The sequence below is a fragment of the Megascapheus bottae genome, chromosome 17 (genome assembly GCF_031878675.1).
Source record: "Megascapheus bottae isolate mThoBot1 chromosome 17, mThoBot2.hap1, whole genome shotgun sequence".
In the NCBI taxonomy this organism is placed as follows: domain Eukaryota; kingdom Metazoa; phylum Chordata; class Mammalia; order Rodentia; family Geomyidae; genus Megascapheus; species Megascapheus bottae.
The window spans coordinates 16406180-16422539 of record NC_143525.1 but is presented as its reverse complement, the minus strand read 5'-3'; the positions used below and the strand labels follow the sequence as shown (position 1 = coordinate 16422539).

At 53.7% G+C, this 16360-nt stretch overlaps 1 protein-coding gene across 2 annotated transcripts; it reads right to left on the bottom strand.

The window, feature by feature from the left end:
- Nucleotides 1-3199: 3199 nt before the first annotated feature.
- Cyb561 (cytochrome b561) lies at nucleotides 3200-14783 on the bottom strand. Of its 2 annotated transcripts, none has more exons than XM_090349967.1 (7): nucleotides 14706-14783; nucleotides 12829-12914; nucleotides 7400-7617; nucleotides 6183-6281; nucleotides 5849-5952; nucleotides 5257-5414; nucleotides 3200-5020 (listed from the first exon to the last, which is right to left on the bottom strand). In XM_090349967.1, exons 3-7 carry the CDS (start codon nucleotides 7602-7604, stop codon nucleotides 4828-4830), a joined length of 759 nt encoding a protein of 252 aa, XP_090206093.1. In that variant the 5' UTR covers nucleotides 7605-7617; nucleotides 12829-12914; nucleotides 14706-14783; the 3' UTR covers nucleotides 3200-4827. The 2 variants fall into 2 exon arrangements, with proteins under 2 accessions (XP_090206093.1, XP_090206095.1); XM_090349969.1 differs by having other exon boundaries at nucleotides 12848-12914.
- Between the last annotated feature and the right edge of the window lie 1577 nt (nucleotides 14784-16360).

The window sequence follows — 16360 nt, the reverse complement described above, 5'->3', positions numbered from 1 at the left end:
TTTTCTATAACTCAGATGTAAAAGACTTTCTCTGTACAGTATATTATCCAATGCATGTTTGTTCTCTCTCCTGATATATTGAACACCACACAGTCGTGAACTCGTGCAGTGGGGATGCCCCACACCCAGCGGAGGCCTCTAGCCCCGTGCATAAGGAAGACATTTTCCTTTACTGTACTTGCTTGAGCAGTTTTCTTGTCTGTACACGTGAGCTGTGTGAGATAGATGTGAAAAGTTCAAATGAATGCATTTTCCTGCCCCATGTATACAGAGCGTCATCTGTACAATGAACTGTATGTACGAAAGCAAATGTACTTATTTATAAATGGTTAACACTTGGAAAACCCTGGTGCTGTGCTGCTTTCCTCCTTCCACTCCTGTGTCCAGGGAGCTGACTTCTGAGCTCAGCCTCACTGAGGTGAGGATACCACCCCTGAGGAAGACTTTGGCCAAATGTATGATGGTTTGGGCTAGCCTGCTGTACAGGTTCAGAATCGTTCCCTTCCTGCATCTCTTCACCAAGCCACGCCATTGAGCCCCTCCTCTCAGCTGGACAGGGATGGGCACTCTCAGGAGTAAGCTGTGGTCACAGCGATAGCTCTAGGCCCTGGCACAGCCTTTCTGCATGCTTGGTTTTTTTTTTTTTCTCAGTTTAATAGCAAATAAGCAAAGGAAGGTACCACACTTGGCAGATATAAAATGACTTTTTGTCCATGTGTCTGTGCAATTAAAACAGATTTAGGTTCCCCACTGGGTCAAAAGGAAAACACACAAAAAAAGGAAGGAGAATCCTTGGAAACAAATATTCTGCATGCTTAGTTTTAATAAGGCTTTTCTAGCTGGGTGCCAGTGGCTCTTATCTGTATTCCTAGCTATTCAGGAGGCTGAGATCTGTGGGTCCCAATTCCAAAACAGCCTGAACAAAAAGGTTCATGGCTCTTTATCTCCAATTAACCATCAAAAAGCTGGAAGTATAGCTCTGGCGCAAATAGTAGAGCACTAGCCATGGGCACAAAAGCCCAGAACAGTATCTAAGCCCTGAATTCAAACCCCAGGTCCAGAAAAATAAAGGCTTTTCAGTGGAACCTACTGACCTTTTTTTTTTTTTTTTAATCCTGGTATCTCATTCTCATCTAGGTTCAAGCCATTTTTCCCATCCTCCTATCTCAGCCTGGTAAGTAAGCTGCAACTTAGTGGTACGTGCCACCAGACCCAGCGCTCTTGCTTCATCTTTATAGCTAAAGCTGTGCCCCAATTCATGGTTACAGTGAGCTGCCAGCCAAGCTGCCCATCTGAGAGCTGAGGATGTGGGGTTGCCTACACCAAGCAGCCAAAGGCTAAAACTGGACAGAGCTACAGGCTTCCATCTGGCAGTGGCTTCACAACTTCTGAAATCTGGCCAGACTCCCAATTGTTGTCATATAGAAAGCAAGCTAGGTAGCTGAGTTATAAATAGGAAAGAGAGTCTCCCATAATGAGGCTTGGAGACTTTCCTGCCTAACTGAAACCTCTTTGTCTACTTTAGAGACAAGCAAGGAAGGAGACAGCTTCCTCTAGACATCAGATTGTACTAAATAACATTTTTCCTGGGTAACTGTATTCACTTTCCAAGAGACCAAAGCCTAACGAAGCAGGAAATCCCCAGAGCAGGCACAGTCATCCCAGCCTGGATACCAGAATAGCCTTTGAAGAACAGAGGAGACTCAAAGGAACCACCTGCTTGGTCTGAAAACTATTCCATTCACTTCATTAAAAATCAAGAGAGCTGGGCCCTGGCAGCTCATACCTGTAATCATAGCTTCTCGGGAAGCTGAGATTTGAAAGATAATGACTCAAGGCCAGAAAAGCTGCTACACTCTCTCCAAAATGACCAGCAAAATAAAAGTAGGGTTCGAGCCATAACTCATACAAGTAGGGCGCCAGCCTAACAACTGTGAGGCTCAGAGTTCAAACCCAGGTACTAGAGAGAAGCTGGTTGGCAAAAACACAGCTTTTAAAGGATTCCTGGAACACTGGAAAAAAGGTTAAAGGTGAAATAAGAATTTTCCCGGAACCTGAATACAAGGTCATGCATGCACAGTAGAAGCAAGCATAATCAGAGAGCTTTCAGGAATTCCTGACTGCTTCCTTCTCTAACAGAGGCCTTTTATCAACTCTAAATCTGGCTGTTCCTCTGCATGGGTCTGTGCGAGAGACAAGACTTCCTGCAACTGTCTGGGAAAGAATCAGCATAAACCACTGTTGAGGGGGGCTGGATGTAGTGTTATCTCCTCTCATCCTTCCCTCCGCCTTCACACTCAGCTAGCCTGGTGCCTGACGGACCATTATGTGACATGTGCCAAGCCATATGGTTTGACTATTTTTAAGCAAGGAAGGCCTGATTCAAAGAAAGACCTCTAGGATCTGGCTTCTCTACCAGCTCCTTAAAAACCAGCTTACAGAAGATAAGGCTGGACAAATGTTAGGGAACAACTTATGAGAGGATCTACTCTAAGGGCCCTTAAAATAATGAGCTGATTGTTTTTGTTTTGTGGTTGGGTCATTTGGGAAGTTTTGGTGTTATTGCCATGCTGGGCACCAAACTTGAGCCTTATACTGTGCTAGTACTGAGCTACATTCCCAGACCAGTAATTTTAAGATAGGGGTGTGGCCAACCACAGGTGGCTCAGGCCTGTAATCCTTGCTGCTCAGGAGGCTGAAATCTGAGGATCATGGTTTTTGAAGCCAGCCCAGGCAGGAAAGTCCCTGAATCTCTTGTCTCCAATTAGCCTGTAAAAAGTCAGAAGTAGAAGTGTGGCTCAAGTAGTTGAATGCCAGCCTTGAGAGTAAAAGCCAAGCAAGAGTACAAGGTCTTTAGTTCAAACCTCAGTGCTGACATAAAGAGAAAGAATATGAATGAATGCTATACTTGGAGGAAGTTTCAGGCTTTAAATTCTTACCAGGCACAGGCAGTGCCACCATCCTAGAAAACAGTTTGCCTGACATGAGGATGAGCCCTCTCCACTGGGAACCCATTTCAGTCCTGTGCTTGGGGGGAACGGGGGGGGGGGGAACGGGGGAGGAGACAGAGACACTGTCATTCACATGACCTTCCAGCCCCAGCCTGAGAACAATTTCAGCCCTAGAAGAACTGATTTCACATGTTTGCCTGCTGGAGCTGACTTCTTTCGTTGCTGTAGTCAATGAAGCTGGCAGGCAGTCTGCTGCAGGCTTTTATTGATTCATCTGTTGCACATCGAGAGACTGGCCACAGGCAAACAAGGAAACCACACACAGCTGTTGGGGCCATCTTTGGTCCTTAGTCATCCAACATAGACTTTGCAAACAGAGAAGTTTACAGACTTATTACAAATGCACAGTTCCTGTTCTCTGTAGAACATAGCCAGGGAGATACACAACTGTACTTTGGTAGTTTGTGTAATGGAGAGTTTCTCATGTGTAAATATTTGAGTGCATGTGTGTGTGCACCCATGCTAGTGATTGTGGGATTGATAAAACCCCTATCTTTGCCAGGTACACAGTTGATCGTGGGAGCAAAGCATCATCCCAGGAGAGGAGAGGAGAAGGAGAAGGCTGGAGGAGAAGGCCCATGGTTACAAATCTGAGACATGTGGCCCGTCTGTTTCTCTCAAAGGCAGCTTTCAGGTAGGTAAAAGGCAACTCTCAAAACAAGAATCAGTTTTACAAATTATATTCCTTTCTTCTGTTAGGTAAACTCTAGCTGTTCCAAGTTGTCAGTGAAGAAAATTTTCCTCCAAGTCCAGAAAACAAAGAGAATATTAGCCAAACCCAGGGAAGCACAAGACCAATGCTCTAATCACGTTATCTCTAGAGCAAAGTCAGAGAGTGACTCAGCTAACAATATGACACATTAGGGGCTGGAGTGATGCGCAGATGCCACAGGGCCCTCATCTCATTCCGCCTCCGTCCTCATGTCCTGCACCACCAGGCCCAAGTGCAGGGGAGGGGCTCAGCCTCCAGAGCGGAAGCCCCTGGTGGTGGGTAGTATGCGGCTTCCCTTTGCTAAAACACCTAAAAGGTACGTGTTGTGCACTTGGCCTCCCAGACCCCGCCTAAGCTGGCCTGAGTGGAAACCAGGGCTGAGTCTGGGAGCTGTAGAAGGGAATCCTGGGATGGGGAGCTAAGAACTACTGCCTCCAAGCAGGCCACCCTCACAGGCCAGGGCAAGTGTCTGGGAGACCATGTGTGTCTATTCCCTCCCCACACAAAGCCGTCCCTCAGCTCACGGGTTACAGAATAGGAGCTTCAAGATGGCAGCTAAGCTGAGATGCACCACAGCGCTTTCCTGCGCCAGTCCCTCCCTTCTCCTGAGGAGCGTTGCTCTGAATGCCAACATACTTTACACATGATATCACTTGCTCCACTGCCAAGGACTCTGCTACACAAAGCAGTGGTCACTGCTCTTCCCAGCCTTCCCATCTTGGCCCTGGAGTTTCCCTGGCCTCACCCCAGGCAGCTGTAGCCTGAGAGAGGGCAGAGCTACTCTTCAGCATCTCTAAGGAGCTGCTACAGCCTGACCCACAGAGCCTTCTGCATTTGAGCAGCAGTGGCTGGGGCCTCCTGCAGGCCTTCACAGGAGTCATGCAATGCCTCTATAGCTGCAAGGGAGGAGGGAGAACAAATGACAAACCCTAACCCAGAATCTAGCTAAAACAAACCACACTACCTGCCCAGGCTGCCCAGGCCTTTGCCCAGGAGCCTGAAGACTCAGCCTCAGTAAGTGTGAGAAAAAAGACACCTACGGGAACCCCACAGGTTGGAAGAGCCACCCCTGCCGAGCCCCCTGTGCAGGAGGAGCACGGGCCCTCACTGGGAGCTGGGGCTGTCTCCCTCAGTCAGCGTCTTGAAGTCCATGGAGAGAGCTTGCTCTTCAGCCTGGAGAGGCCGCTTCCAGTCGGCTTGAGCCAAGATGTAGACCACCACCACAGCGAAGCAGACCAGCAGCAGCCCCAGCACATTGGCCAGAACTCCCTCTGGCTCAAATGTGCTGTACTTGGACCTGCAGAGGAAGGGGGAAGGGAGAAGTCACCACCTAGGTGTGCTCATTAGGACAAATACCATTCTGATCCCCCATGTAAAAGACACACTGGGTTTGCCAAAACCAATATCCGGGCCCGAATCCCTTCCCAGACAGAAAAGCCAACGCTGGCTACGTCACAAAGCTGGCTGGCTCAGAAAACAAACATCCAGAAAAGCAGAGGCTGCAGGCTGCGTTTGCTGCGGGAGGATGCTCACCCCAGTTTAAACAGCAGGGCCTCCTTCAGGCCGAGTAGGGCTGTGCCCACAGACAGGAGGAAGATGGTGGCTCCAAAGAAGATGTGTTGAGGGCGGTAGCGGCTCCGGAGAGAGAATGAAGCTCCAGGGAACAGGAAGAAGCTGAAGCCCACAATCCACTGCAATGACAGAATAGGCGCTTGCCACCGGCCTTACCTGGACTCTGCCAAGCCAACGCTGCCTCCCCGACCTGGTTCTCCCTTCTTAAGAGCTGGGGTGGGGGTGGGGAGCATGGAGCACTTATAGGGAAAGGGTCCCAAACCCCAATATTATAAGCTTTTGCCTTGAGGCCTTAGATGGGCAAAAGTTCATCATCTTGTGCGAGGTGAGCATGAGACTAAACATAGGCGAGGTGGGCAGGAAGGGAGAAAGGGCTCAGGGCCCTGAGCTGTAAAATTTTAGTCTTATACCCATTTCAGCCTCAGAAAGCAACTCCAACCGAATGAACCAACTCGCGTCTTTGGGCATGCACCCTGGAAAATGGGCCATCCCTCCCCTCCCCCACCCTCTGCACCCCTTGTGGCCAGGAACCTGGGGCACTGGGAAGCCTCACCTGGACAAAGTAAAGGACAAAGACAAGGAGTCCGCACCAGCTGTGCAGGCTGTACAGGTCCGCATAGCCCTTCTTCTTGTGATAGTCAAACACGGCCACCAAACCTGGGCCAGAAACAGGGGCCTCGTGAGGACAGGGACAGATAGGGAAAGGGGTGGGATGGCCTGAGGGAAGCTGCCTGCACCCATGTCCTGCCTGGGATGCCCGTGGGAGAGTAAGGAGGGAGCATACATCTCTGGAGGGGGCACAGTATGTGATCAGGACATCAGGTGATCACAGTGTGCCCAAGACCAACCAGCAGGTGGGAAAAGGGAAGGCTGTTCCAGGAACTTACCCACCAGGGCAATGATGAATGCAAAGACATGCAGCAGCCCGTGCAGGACCTTGGTTGTGCGTTTGGCCTCTTTTCTGAAGACACGGTAAACGAGCAGGGCTTACAGGAAGGAGAAAAGAGCGTAAGTGCTATAGGCAATGCTGGCCCAGCAGACATGGCTCTTAGTTGCAAGGATGGCAAGGGTGGCAGCTACCTTCACATGAGAACTGGGCTTCACAGGGCTCTGTGGGGTCTGGGCAGCTCCTGGCCTCTGCAGAGGGCACTTGCCCCTGCCCCTCTGTGCATATCATGTCCCCATACGTATCATGCTCATTCAGAGGCCAGATGGAAGGCTACACTGCATGCGCTGCCACAAGAGGCAGCAAAGGTGAGGTTCTGCCCTCAGTCCCCACCCACCAGCCTAGCAGCACCCTCTCTCCACACCACCTTCTTCCCAGGTGCCCTGTGAATTCATTCATTGGGGCATTTTGTGTAAGTCATGCAGTGATATCACCTTTTAGGGATGTTGTCACTTAAGGCCACTGCTGAAGTCTGGCTGGAGGGTCAGACTTTGGTTGGCAAGCAGGTTGCTCAACTGGACCTGCCATCCCCACCTAATCCCCATAGCTAGGTGGACAGGGCCAGGGCCCTTCGGGATGCCTCTAAGTGGCTCTTGGTGGCTGCCACCAGGACCGCTTCTAGGAAGAGATCCAGTCCCTGGGTGCCTGGCTTGCCAGCAGGGTGCAAACTAAATATCCTGGCTCCCATCCCAGAGAGAAGAGCTCTAGCCAGGCCAAGCTCAAATGCAACAGTCTACATATGCACACTGTCCCGCTGCTTCTCTCACTTATTAGCCACCCAGAGGCGGCCTACACGGCCCAGGCCTGGCAATCTTCTCTAGAACCCCTCTAGAAGGGGTGTATGTGTGTGTATCTGCATGTCTGTCACACGCACACAACTGGGGATGCTCCTTACAAAAGCAGTTAGGGAAAATGTTGGTCAATTAAAGGGCACTGCCACCCACTAACCTTAGAACCACAGTTTGAAACTCTTCCCCCAGGCTCTATCCCAGCTTCCTTCTTTCTCTTCTAGAATCTTTGATTTGTCTAACTGGAAGAGACCTCAAAGTGACAGCTGTGGTTCTCCCAGGGCCAGCCACGGTGGTGGAGGGTAGTGGCTCTCCCAGGGCCGGCCACGGTGGCAGAGACGGCTCTCAGGAGCTGGTCCGGGGGACTCACCATCGCCCTGCAGGAAGACCATGCCGATGACCATGCAGAGGGGGTGCACGTTAAACTGCAGCGCGCTTTCCCAGGCTATGCCCCCGCGGTACAGACCCAGCCAGGCACCAGTCACGGCCACCACAGTCAGGCCCAGCAGCTGGGAGAAGGCCACGTAGTATGGCAGTGCCCCAGGGGTGGGCGAGGGGCTGGCACTGCCCTCCATGCTGAGGCTGCCACTGCAGGAAAGACAAAGCTCAGAGGAGCCACCACAGCTTCCAAAAGATTCACCCACCTCCCCACGTCTCCTCTTCCACTTCCTCTACCTCTGTGCCAGCTGTACTTCTATCCCCCCCTGCCACCTTGATCCAGATTGCCCCCCCACCCAGAGTCTCATCTGGGTTCCATGTGCAAGGGAGAGGGCAGAGGAAAACACCCCTAATGCTGGCGTGAGCCTGGGCACCGCACCTGAGTGGCACTGTGTTTCCTGAGGCCTTGGGTTTTCTCCAGTTAGGGTGAGAGGTAAATGACAAGACCTGGGCAAATGTCTTGATGGTACTGTCCCCGATGGATGGAAAAGTACAGCTGAGCTGATCAATGGCCGCCTGTCCCCTCCTTCCTCTCCTGATTTCTCGATTCCAAGTCCCACTGAAGAGGAGGCTTCCCCTCACCCCACGCCCCCAGCCTTTGGCACCCCACAGCTGGTTTTCCTATAGAGAAAGTGTGTGCCCAACCAGTGCAGGGGTGGAGGGAGCTCCAGATCTGCTTTTCCTGCCTGCCCAGTTCCCAGACCTAGACCGAGGCCCCGTGGGGGAGATGCGCTCCCCACTCAGGTGAGGTGGGGGCCAGGCCTCATATAGAATCCCCAATCCACCCACACAAATGCTGCGTATCCATGAGGTTTGGGGCTGCCTGGCTTAGATCCCCAAGCCAGGCTGCCCCAGAGCTCAGGACACAACCCCACTCTGCACTCAAGGCTTTGCTTTGGAAACAACATTCAGACCCACTGGCAATGTGGCTGTGTTTCTGGAAGATGATCAGAGAATCTGTCAGCACTCTGAGAAAGAACCTACCCCACTGTCACAGCTGCCAGCCTGACGGCCCAGCCGCGGTGGAGGCCAGCCAGCAAGTGACGGTGACACAGGGATTCAGTGCTACCCTTCTAACACGGGCCCTGCAAGGCTTGGGCAAAGTATGCAGTTTCTCCTGACACTGGGGTTCCATCTCCACACCCCAATTCTCTGCCTCCTCTGACAACTATTAGCACCTCCACCATTCCAAAGAATGGAAGCTCAGTGCCATGACTCACGCCTATCATTCTAGCTACTCAGGAGGCTGAGATCTGAGCTCTGAAGCCAGGCCAGGCAGGAAAGTCCATGACACTCTTATCTGCAATTAACCACAAAAGAAAAGGCAGAAGTGGCTCAAATGGTAGAACAAACAAAGCTCAAGGACAGACCCCAGGACCGGTGAGAAAGAGAGAGACAGAGAGACAGAGAGAGAGACAGGGAAAGGAAACATCTTCATCAGTCCAGCAACTGCACACTATGGGCTGTAACACTAAGCAGTCAAGCTCAAAGCCCCCGCTGCTCAGCCAAGGGCCATTCTCAAGTTCTCACGAACAGTCATCTTTGTACCTTTGTCCGTAGCAGGGCTAGGTTCTTCCTCAGTTTTACACGTTCTCTCAAACCACCTTCCAGAAACACAGCCTGGAGCCACACTTCCCACAGTGGCCAGAGATGTTTCCAAGGCCCTGCCAGCAATGAGCCCCTATTTGTAGAACTCTTGTCACTTGTCATCTGCGGCTACGTGTGACTGTAATCTCCTCCACTTCTGCTCTTCCTCCCAATCCAGCCCCACTTCTAGCAGCCCACAACGCTTCCCTCTCCACCTGGACACCCACAGACCTTAAAACATATCCCCGTCAAAGTCCTCTCACATCACACACCCCCTCCGCCCCCCCAGCAGTGGCTGTCCCGCTCCGGGCCCTTCTATGAGCCCTGAAGCTGGGAGTCTCCTGGGGCCTCCGCCACTTTCACTGCCACAGGGAGGGCACCCACACTCTCCTCTCTGCTTGGCCTGGCAGGCCTGTCACCCCCTTCCTACCACTAAAATGGCACCTGTAACTTGACCCTCACTCCGTTTGCTCCTGCAGGAGGGAGAGGAGGCTCTGAGCTCCAGGTACCAACAACACAACCCTTGCCTGCCAGCCCTCCAGTCCTCCATGCCTCCAACCCAGCAGCCTGCTCTCTGGGCTGGCAGACGCCCTGCTGGTGCACACCCGGGCTCAGGGTGGCCATCTTGCTCAGCACTTTGTCCCCAGCCCGCCTACCCGTACACTCCCCATGCCTCCTCACCTCTTGGGTTGTCTGGGAGGGGACTGGCTGTTCTCTGGGACTCCTTGGGGATCTAATGCCTCTCCCCAACTCTCTCAGGGAACAGAAGAGAATGCAGTCCTCCTCAGCGTCCCCCCTGCGCCCTCCCCAGGTCACCGCCCCCTTATTAGATTCATCTCCAGAGAGCTGGGAGTGCGGGAATCTGATTAGCCACATCAGGAAGAACAGAAGGAACACTGCCCGAGGCGGCCGGCCTGCCACAACTTCTTAACACAAGTCAAATACAAAGTGCAGATCCGGGGGCTTGGGGGAGCTAGGCCTTGCTCTGCCTGTGCCAGTTAATCTCACCACGAGGCAGCCAGAAACCCAAGCGAGGCTCTCGGCCCAGGGTGACCACTGGCCTGTGCCCTAGCACTGAACGTTCAGTCCTGACATCCGCTGCCCAGTGCACCTGTCACCAAACTGGGACGACATGGAGCAGCTGTGTGTGTGTGTCGGGGGCGGGGGGGGGGGGAACCAACGGCCAGGGAGACGAGAGCTCTTCACCTGAGAGCCTAACAGGTTTCAACCAGCAAATACCTGTGCCACCCACCAACAGTGTTGTGTTGTTTTGAACCCAGGGCCTGAACACTGTCCTGAGCTTTTTGTCTTTTCTTTTTCTTTTTTCAAGGATAGCATTCTACCACTTGAGCCACGGGTCCACTTCCAGCTTTTTGGTGATTAGTTGGAGATGGGATTCTCATGAATTTTCCTGCTGGAGCTGGCTTCCAGCTGAAATCCTCATATCACAGCCTCCTGAGTAACTAGGATTACAGGCATGAGCCACTGGTTGCTCTTCAACTGCTTTTTTGAACTCTTACTCTATGGAGGAGCTAGGTGTTCCTGCTAGATGTTATACAGAGAAGACATAAGACATGGTCCCCACCTTCTACCAGGGAACAAGTCACAGCATGTGTGTTACTCTTCCTATCCTTCCTACTACACCCAGGAGAGGTGCCTCCCCTTTCGTAAAGGCTGCCCCTCTGGTCTAGGTCTCCCCCTGCTGATGCAGTGATTAAGGGGATGTTATCACACTTTCCAAATCTTGAAGCCAATCCAGGTTCCAGCAGCTCTTACAGAGGAGTCCCGGGGTGCTCTGCCCCATCCCACCAGCCTTCTTCCCCCTGCCCAGTCCCCCAGTACCACCCCCATGCCAAGTATGAGTGCTGCCTCATGGCTCTCCTGGGGAGCAATGGGTAGGAGTGGGTGGATGTGGGGGGGTGGGTTCAGAAGGGCAAGTTTCATGCCACTAGGGCAGCTCTCCAGGCCGCAGAGCCAGAGGAACCAAAGGGAGGAGCACTCTGATACGAGGGGGATGCTACCTGACCTTACTTAGCAAGAGAAGTTGGCACCAAACAAGACCACCTGCCTTAGGTGGGCCTAAGCCCACAGTCAGCAAGTTCTAAGTGTGAGAAGTCCAGATTTACCAAAAAAAAAAAAAAAAAAAAAAAAAAAAAGAGACAAAATAGTGCTGGGTGTGAGGGGCACGCTTGCAATCCCAACCTCAGGAGGCTGAAGCAGGAGGATCACAAATTCAAGGTGAGCCTGCACCGCATACCAAAATCCTGTCTCAGAACAAACAGATGAAAGGAAAGAATGGAGGAGTCCTTGTGTGAGAGGCGTCTCCCCTTGCAGTTCAGTTCATTTCAACATAAGGACAACTCACTGCAGCCAAGGAGGGACTGCACATAGCTCGACAGCTCTGGCAAAACTTGGCCTGTCCATGGCATATTTTCAAGTCTTGAAACCAGATCAGTTTTTCTCCCCAGTAAGCCAGTGCCTGAGTCATGGTCCTGACTGAATCACCCCTTCCTGACAGCGTGCTCCCACACTGCAGGCTGTTCTTTGCCTCTGTCCCCAGGGCAGAACTGTGGGCTCCAGCAATCTCCTCTTCTTCTTCCTCCTCTTCTTCCTTTTTTCTTCCTTCATTCCTTTTTTCTGTCCCCAAAAGCCAAGCTGTGAGTTCCAAAACTCTCAAAACACTCAGAGTTTCCTGAAAAAGTCAATCAGTCCTGGCTTGATAGGAATTCTGATTTCTGGGTGTAGGTTAATGCCAAGCCACACTTTCTGGGAGCTTGGGAATAGACAAAACCCTATGCAGATTGTAAGTCACATCCTGCTTACACCTGCTTTTTAAGATGAACTTATTTGTCCCTTAAGTAAGAATATACCACATGATTGGAGCTTGTGACATCAAGGATATGGATTAATATTGTATCATATGATTGGTACTTACGGCTTCAAGGACATTGCAACCTCACTTTCTGCATGTATCTTACTCGATAAATACTTTGTAAAATGGACCCAGGACACCTGAAGCTCACGGAAGACCTCAGGCCCCTGTTGCCCCAAATGTCAGTTCCATTACTGTCTCCAATTGCAGTGGGTTGCAACATCTGGGGTTTTTGTTTTTGTTGTTGGAGACAAAATGTCAAACTCTAGCCCAGGCTAGAACTTGAACTTGAAATCCTCCCACCTAAGCCTCTCAAGTGCACTATCACACCTGGCTGAGGCCAGTCTTACAATCCCAAGGGTCTCCCCCAGCATCCTTTATGCTGCTACTGGCTATTCTCAGAACAAGATTTGGGAGGGGAGAGGGATGACAGATATCTGAAAGCTTCTGGAACTTTCAGCTATGACCATCAAACGTGCAGACCCCAGCATGTACACACAGCCTGCCATCAGACGCCCACTTAATACAATCAACCAGAGACACAGTTGCCCCCAGGGCCTAACCTGCACTAAGCAGTGAGCTCCCTCCCCCCCCACCCCCACCCCCCCCCCCCCCCCCCCCGTACCCGCTGTGTTTTATTAAAAGACAACCAGGTCTAATCTCATTAGTGAGGATCTGGCATTGGACAATGTGCTGCATAGCCCGGGGCAGCAGAGGGCAGAGTCAGGAAGGCTGGCCATCAAGAAGCCTGGCTTTAAGCACTGCAGAGGGTTTTAACTGAGTTAGAGAAAGACTGTAATGGGAGCAGGATCTGGATCTTTTTGGAAATATCCTAGCTGTCCGAGAACACGATGAGAAAAGGGACATTGAGGGCTGAGCTGTTGGACAGGGCAATCTTTTACCACTCCACACCCCAGGTACCTCAGGTAGAAAGAAGATTGTTCCAGTCAGCATTGGGGGTCGGGAGGTTCTCTGACAGGACTCCCAACTGTTAAAATGAAAAGATTTTCATATCTGTTCAAATCTGAAGATGAACTCTTAGGGTCAAAGAAAATGTTTTCATGGTTAATCCAGTCTGGATAATCAAGCTGTAAAATACCGTTTAAATTGTATCATTTGTAAAGAAAGGAGTCCATGAAGGCCTGAGTACCTAGGGCCTGTGAAAGGCACAACACAGGCGTCCACAAGGGGTCGGGTGGCTGTGATTTCAAAGTGGGCGAACCTGCTAAGGACCACAGGCTCCCAGACAAGCCAAGTCCCCTCTCTGAGGTTGGCTGCCCTCATTGGGAGGAGGTACAATAATGAGACCCGAGAGAGTCTAAGTGGGAGAATCTGCACACAGGCCCAGCCCAGTGCCTGCCACACGGTAGGCATCAACCAATTAGCAGTTTAATGAAAACTAAATCTGGCCCCAGTGGCATCTTCGGAATTACACAGCAGCAGTTTGTTGACGCATGAGTTCTGGAGCCAGCAAGAGCCACATGGCAGCTGACAATAATAAACCCTACAATTAATCCACACACTCCTTCTGCCCACCATCAGTCCCCCATACAACAGACACCCCCAGAGGAGGGGAAACAAACAGAATAATCTGCTTTTAATGCATGAGATTTGATAGTCACAAAACATTTGTGAACTGATTAGACAATAAGGTGTTTTCCCACTGCAGCTGGGGTTTGGAGATGGTTCGTCTGCCAATATAGACGGTTCTCCAGTGCCAAGGGAACCACCCCAAGTTAGGAGAAGCCAGAGCTGAGCATGCCTGGAGAAGGTGGCAGGGCAGAGGCAGGGAAGCAGTTCTACATCCGGATCCAGAGCTCCTCCCACATAGGGGTGGGGCTGGGACAGCCCCGTTTTCCTCTCCTCCATCTAACCTGGGGAGGGGTGGGGGTGATGAGAAATCCGAGTCCTTGGAGGAGATGGCAAAGCTTAGTTGGGGTTTGTTTTTACATTTCCTTTGAAAAGGAACAGAATGGAAGGACCAGGGATGGGCTTCACTTTCTGAATCTTAGAAAGCCCTCAAAGAATGAATGAATCTTAGAAAACACCTTCCAAGAACCAGACGTGGCAAAAACGCCCTCAAGAGAATGAGAGGCAGGAGAAGCCAGAGTCCGCCAAGACTTGGTGACGGGGACGTGGAAGGGGGGAGAGGGCAGGCGGAGAAGGGAGGTGGCGGCCCTGGCCTGCAGGGCAGCAGCAGAGCCCGACCTCCACGCACTTCCGCACCTGCCCTGCTTCCTTCCCCACGGCCCCACGCCGAGGCGGGGAGGCGCGGGCGCGGCGGCGCTGAGCCGGGAGGAGGGAGCCGATCTAGCAGCCGGACATCGCGACGCAGGACCCAGCCGAGGGGACCGAGGGGAGGGTCCGGGTTTCAGGTGTCCAAAGAACCGTGGTGGCGAAGGCTGGTTGGTTCCACTTCCTCCCCGCCTTGCACCTGAGGCCCTGGATGGAAACCTGGGGTCCCCCGCAAGTTCATAGCAACCGAGGGAGGGGAGGGGGCCCGTGGCCGGGGGGCCTGGGGCGGAGCGGGGAAAGCCGGCTGCGGGCTCCGGGGAGGGGCCAGCCACGCGGGACACCCCCAGGGACGGGGCGGGGGGCGGAGGAGAGCCGGGCCGGCCCGGGAGCGGAAGCGGGCGCGCGCCCGCCGGGTCCCGCGTCCCTGCTCCCCGCCGCCGCGGCGCACCTGGCCGCCGCCCCGCCTGCCCACCCATCCCGCACACCTGGGCGCCCGCTACTCCGGGGTTCGAGCCCCGCTTCCTCCCTCTCCCCCAGCGCCTACCTCGTCCCGCCGCGCGGCCTCGCCAGCCAGCCTGCGAGCGTCCCCGCACCGCGCCCGGCCCGCCCGGCCCGCCCGGCCGGTTCCGCGGGCCTCCGCGCGACGGCGTCGCCATGGCAACCGGGCGGCGGCGGCGGCGGCGGCGGCAGATTGGCAGCGGGGAAGACGACGCGGTGCGCGGGTCGCCGGGGGCCGGAAGTGCACGCGCCGCGCCGCCCGCACTCGGGCCGGGCTTGCGGCTCCCCGGACGGCCCGCGGGTGCGGGGGGGTGGGGGGGAGACCGGCTCCCCGCCGGGCTCTGCCAGGCCCGGGGTCGTCGCGCGCTCGCGGAGCCTTGGGGGCTCCTCGTGGCCATCGTGACCTCAGCCTGTGGATCCCATCTCGGGTAACCTTCGGAACCCGGTCCGCGGCCTGCCTTCCGGGACCCCCATGTTCGGGGGTGCGTGGGATCCGCGGCCTGGTGGGTTGGGGGGGATCAGAAGGGACGGGGAGCCCCCCAGCATCCGCACTCGCGCTCAGCCTCCCCTCTGCTGCTCAGCCCCGACTCAGGAGGCCGCTAGGTGTCAGGCTCGGCCCAGGCCCACTGGAGGTCGGCCTGACCCCTCCCTCCCCCACCTCCTCCCCAGCTCCTGGGGGTGATGCGCCTCACTGGAAGGCCGAGGTTAACCCCCTTGGCGCGTCCTCCCCGCCCCCACACTGAATTGTCGACAGAGTTCTCCTCCCATTCTTCCCAGCCAGGGAACCGTACATAATATTTACACGCAGAGGCCGCCGCGCCTAAAGATGCACGCAGGCGCTCAGGAGGCCTAGACCTGTTGCCAAAGTCCGAGCCCTCGTCTGCCCAAGCACTTAAATGGGGAGGATGCCAAGCCCGCGGCCGGAGCCCAGGCCTCCTCGGCAGCCTGATGGGGGGCCGGAGGGGGGGCTTCTCCAGGAAACGCTATGGTAGATAAGGAGTCCGGTCCAGACTTCCTACAAGAGGGGAACAAAGGGTTCTTTTCCTGTTGGATGCCTGGCAAGACTTGCCAAGGGTCCAAGACGAGGGAAGTAGGGCTTTCTCCTGGGCAGCCGCAGACTGACCTCAGCTAAAGTACTGGCCTCTCCTCTCCTCCCTGCCTTACCCCAACAGAGGTTCTAGGAGCCCTCCATCTGAGCACTTCCCACAGGCAAACTCCATAACCTCCTGGAGTGCCCTGGGAACCTGGCACCCCTGCAAACCGAGAACTTGCTGTCCAATGCATAGCTAAATGCACAGTGCATAACTGGACACACAGGGTGTCCTCTCTGCTGGCTGGGTACACCCTCAGACAGAGACTACTAATGGGTTTCTCTCTCTCTCTCTGTCCCCCCCTCCCCCCCCCCACGCCACACACACACACACACACACACACACACAATGCTTAAACCACCTAAGAACAGGAATTGGGTTAGGCTAACTTTCTTCTGGAGGAAGTTAATGAACATTCTTAAGTAAGAATCAGCTTCCTTAGTGTACAAACAGGCAACCCACAGGCCACAAATGCCTTGTAAATTGAAGGTGGCAATGAGCCATTTCTCATTGTTTGCTCAATGTATCTGGAGGAGGGACAGGCTTGGCAGGACAGGCTCCTTCATTACAGTGCTAGACTTCCAGCATGTTCAGAAGCTAAAGGAGAAAG

Bases quoted from the DNA above. Each gene is read 5' to 3' on its own strand.
- Cyb561 (XM_090349967.1), bottom strand. From the start codon at position 7,604: ATGGAGGGCAGTGCCAGCCCCTCGCCCACCCCTGGGGCACTGCCATAC. The intron at 5,415-5,848 runs GTGAGGCTTCCC...CTGTCATTGCAG, and splicing joins TTGTCCTTTACTTTGTCCAG to TGGATTGTGGGCTTCAGCTT. The intron at 5,021-5,256 runs GTGAGCATCCTC...CTTCCTCTGCAG, and splicing joins GCCCTGCTGTTTAAACTGGG to GTCCAAGTACAGCACATTTG.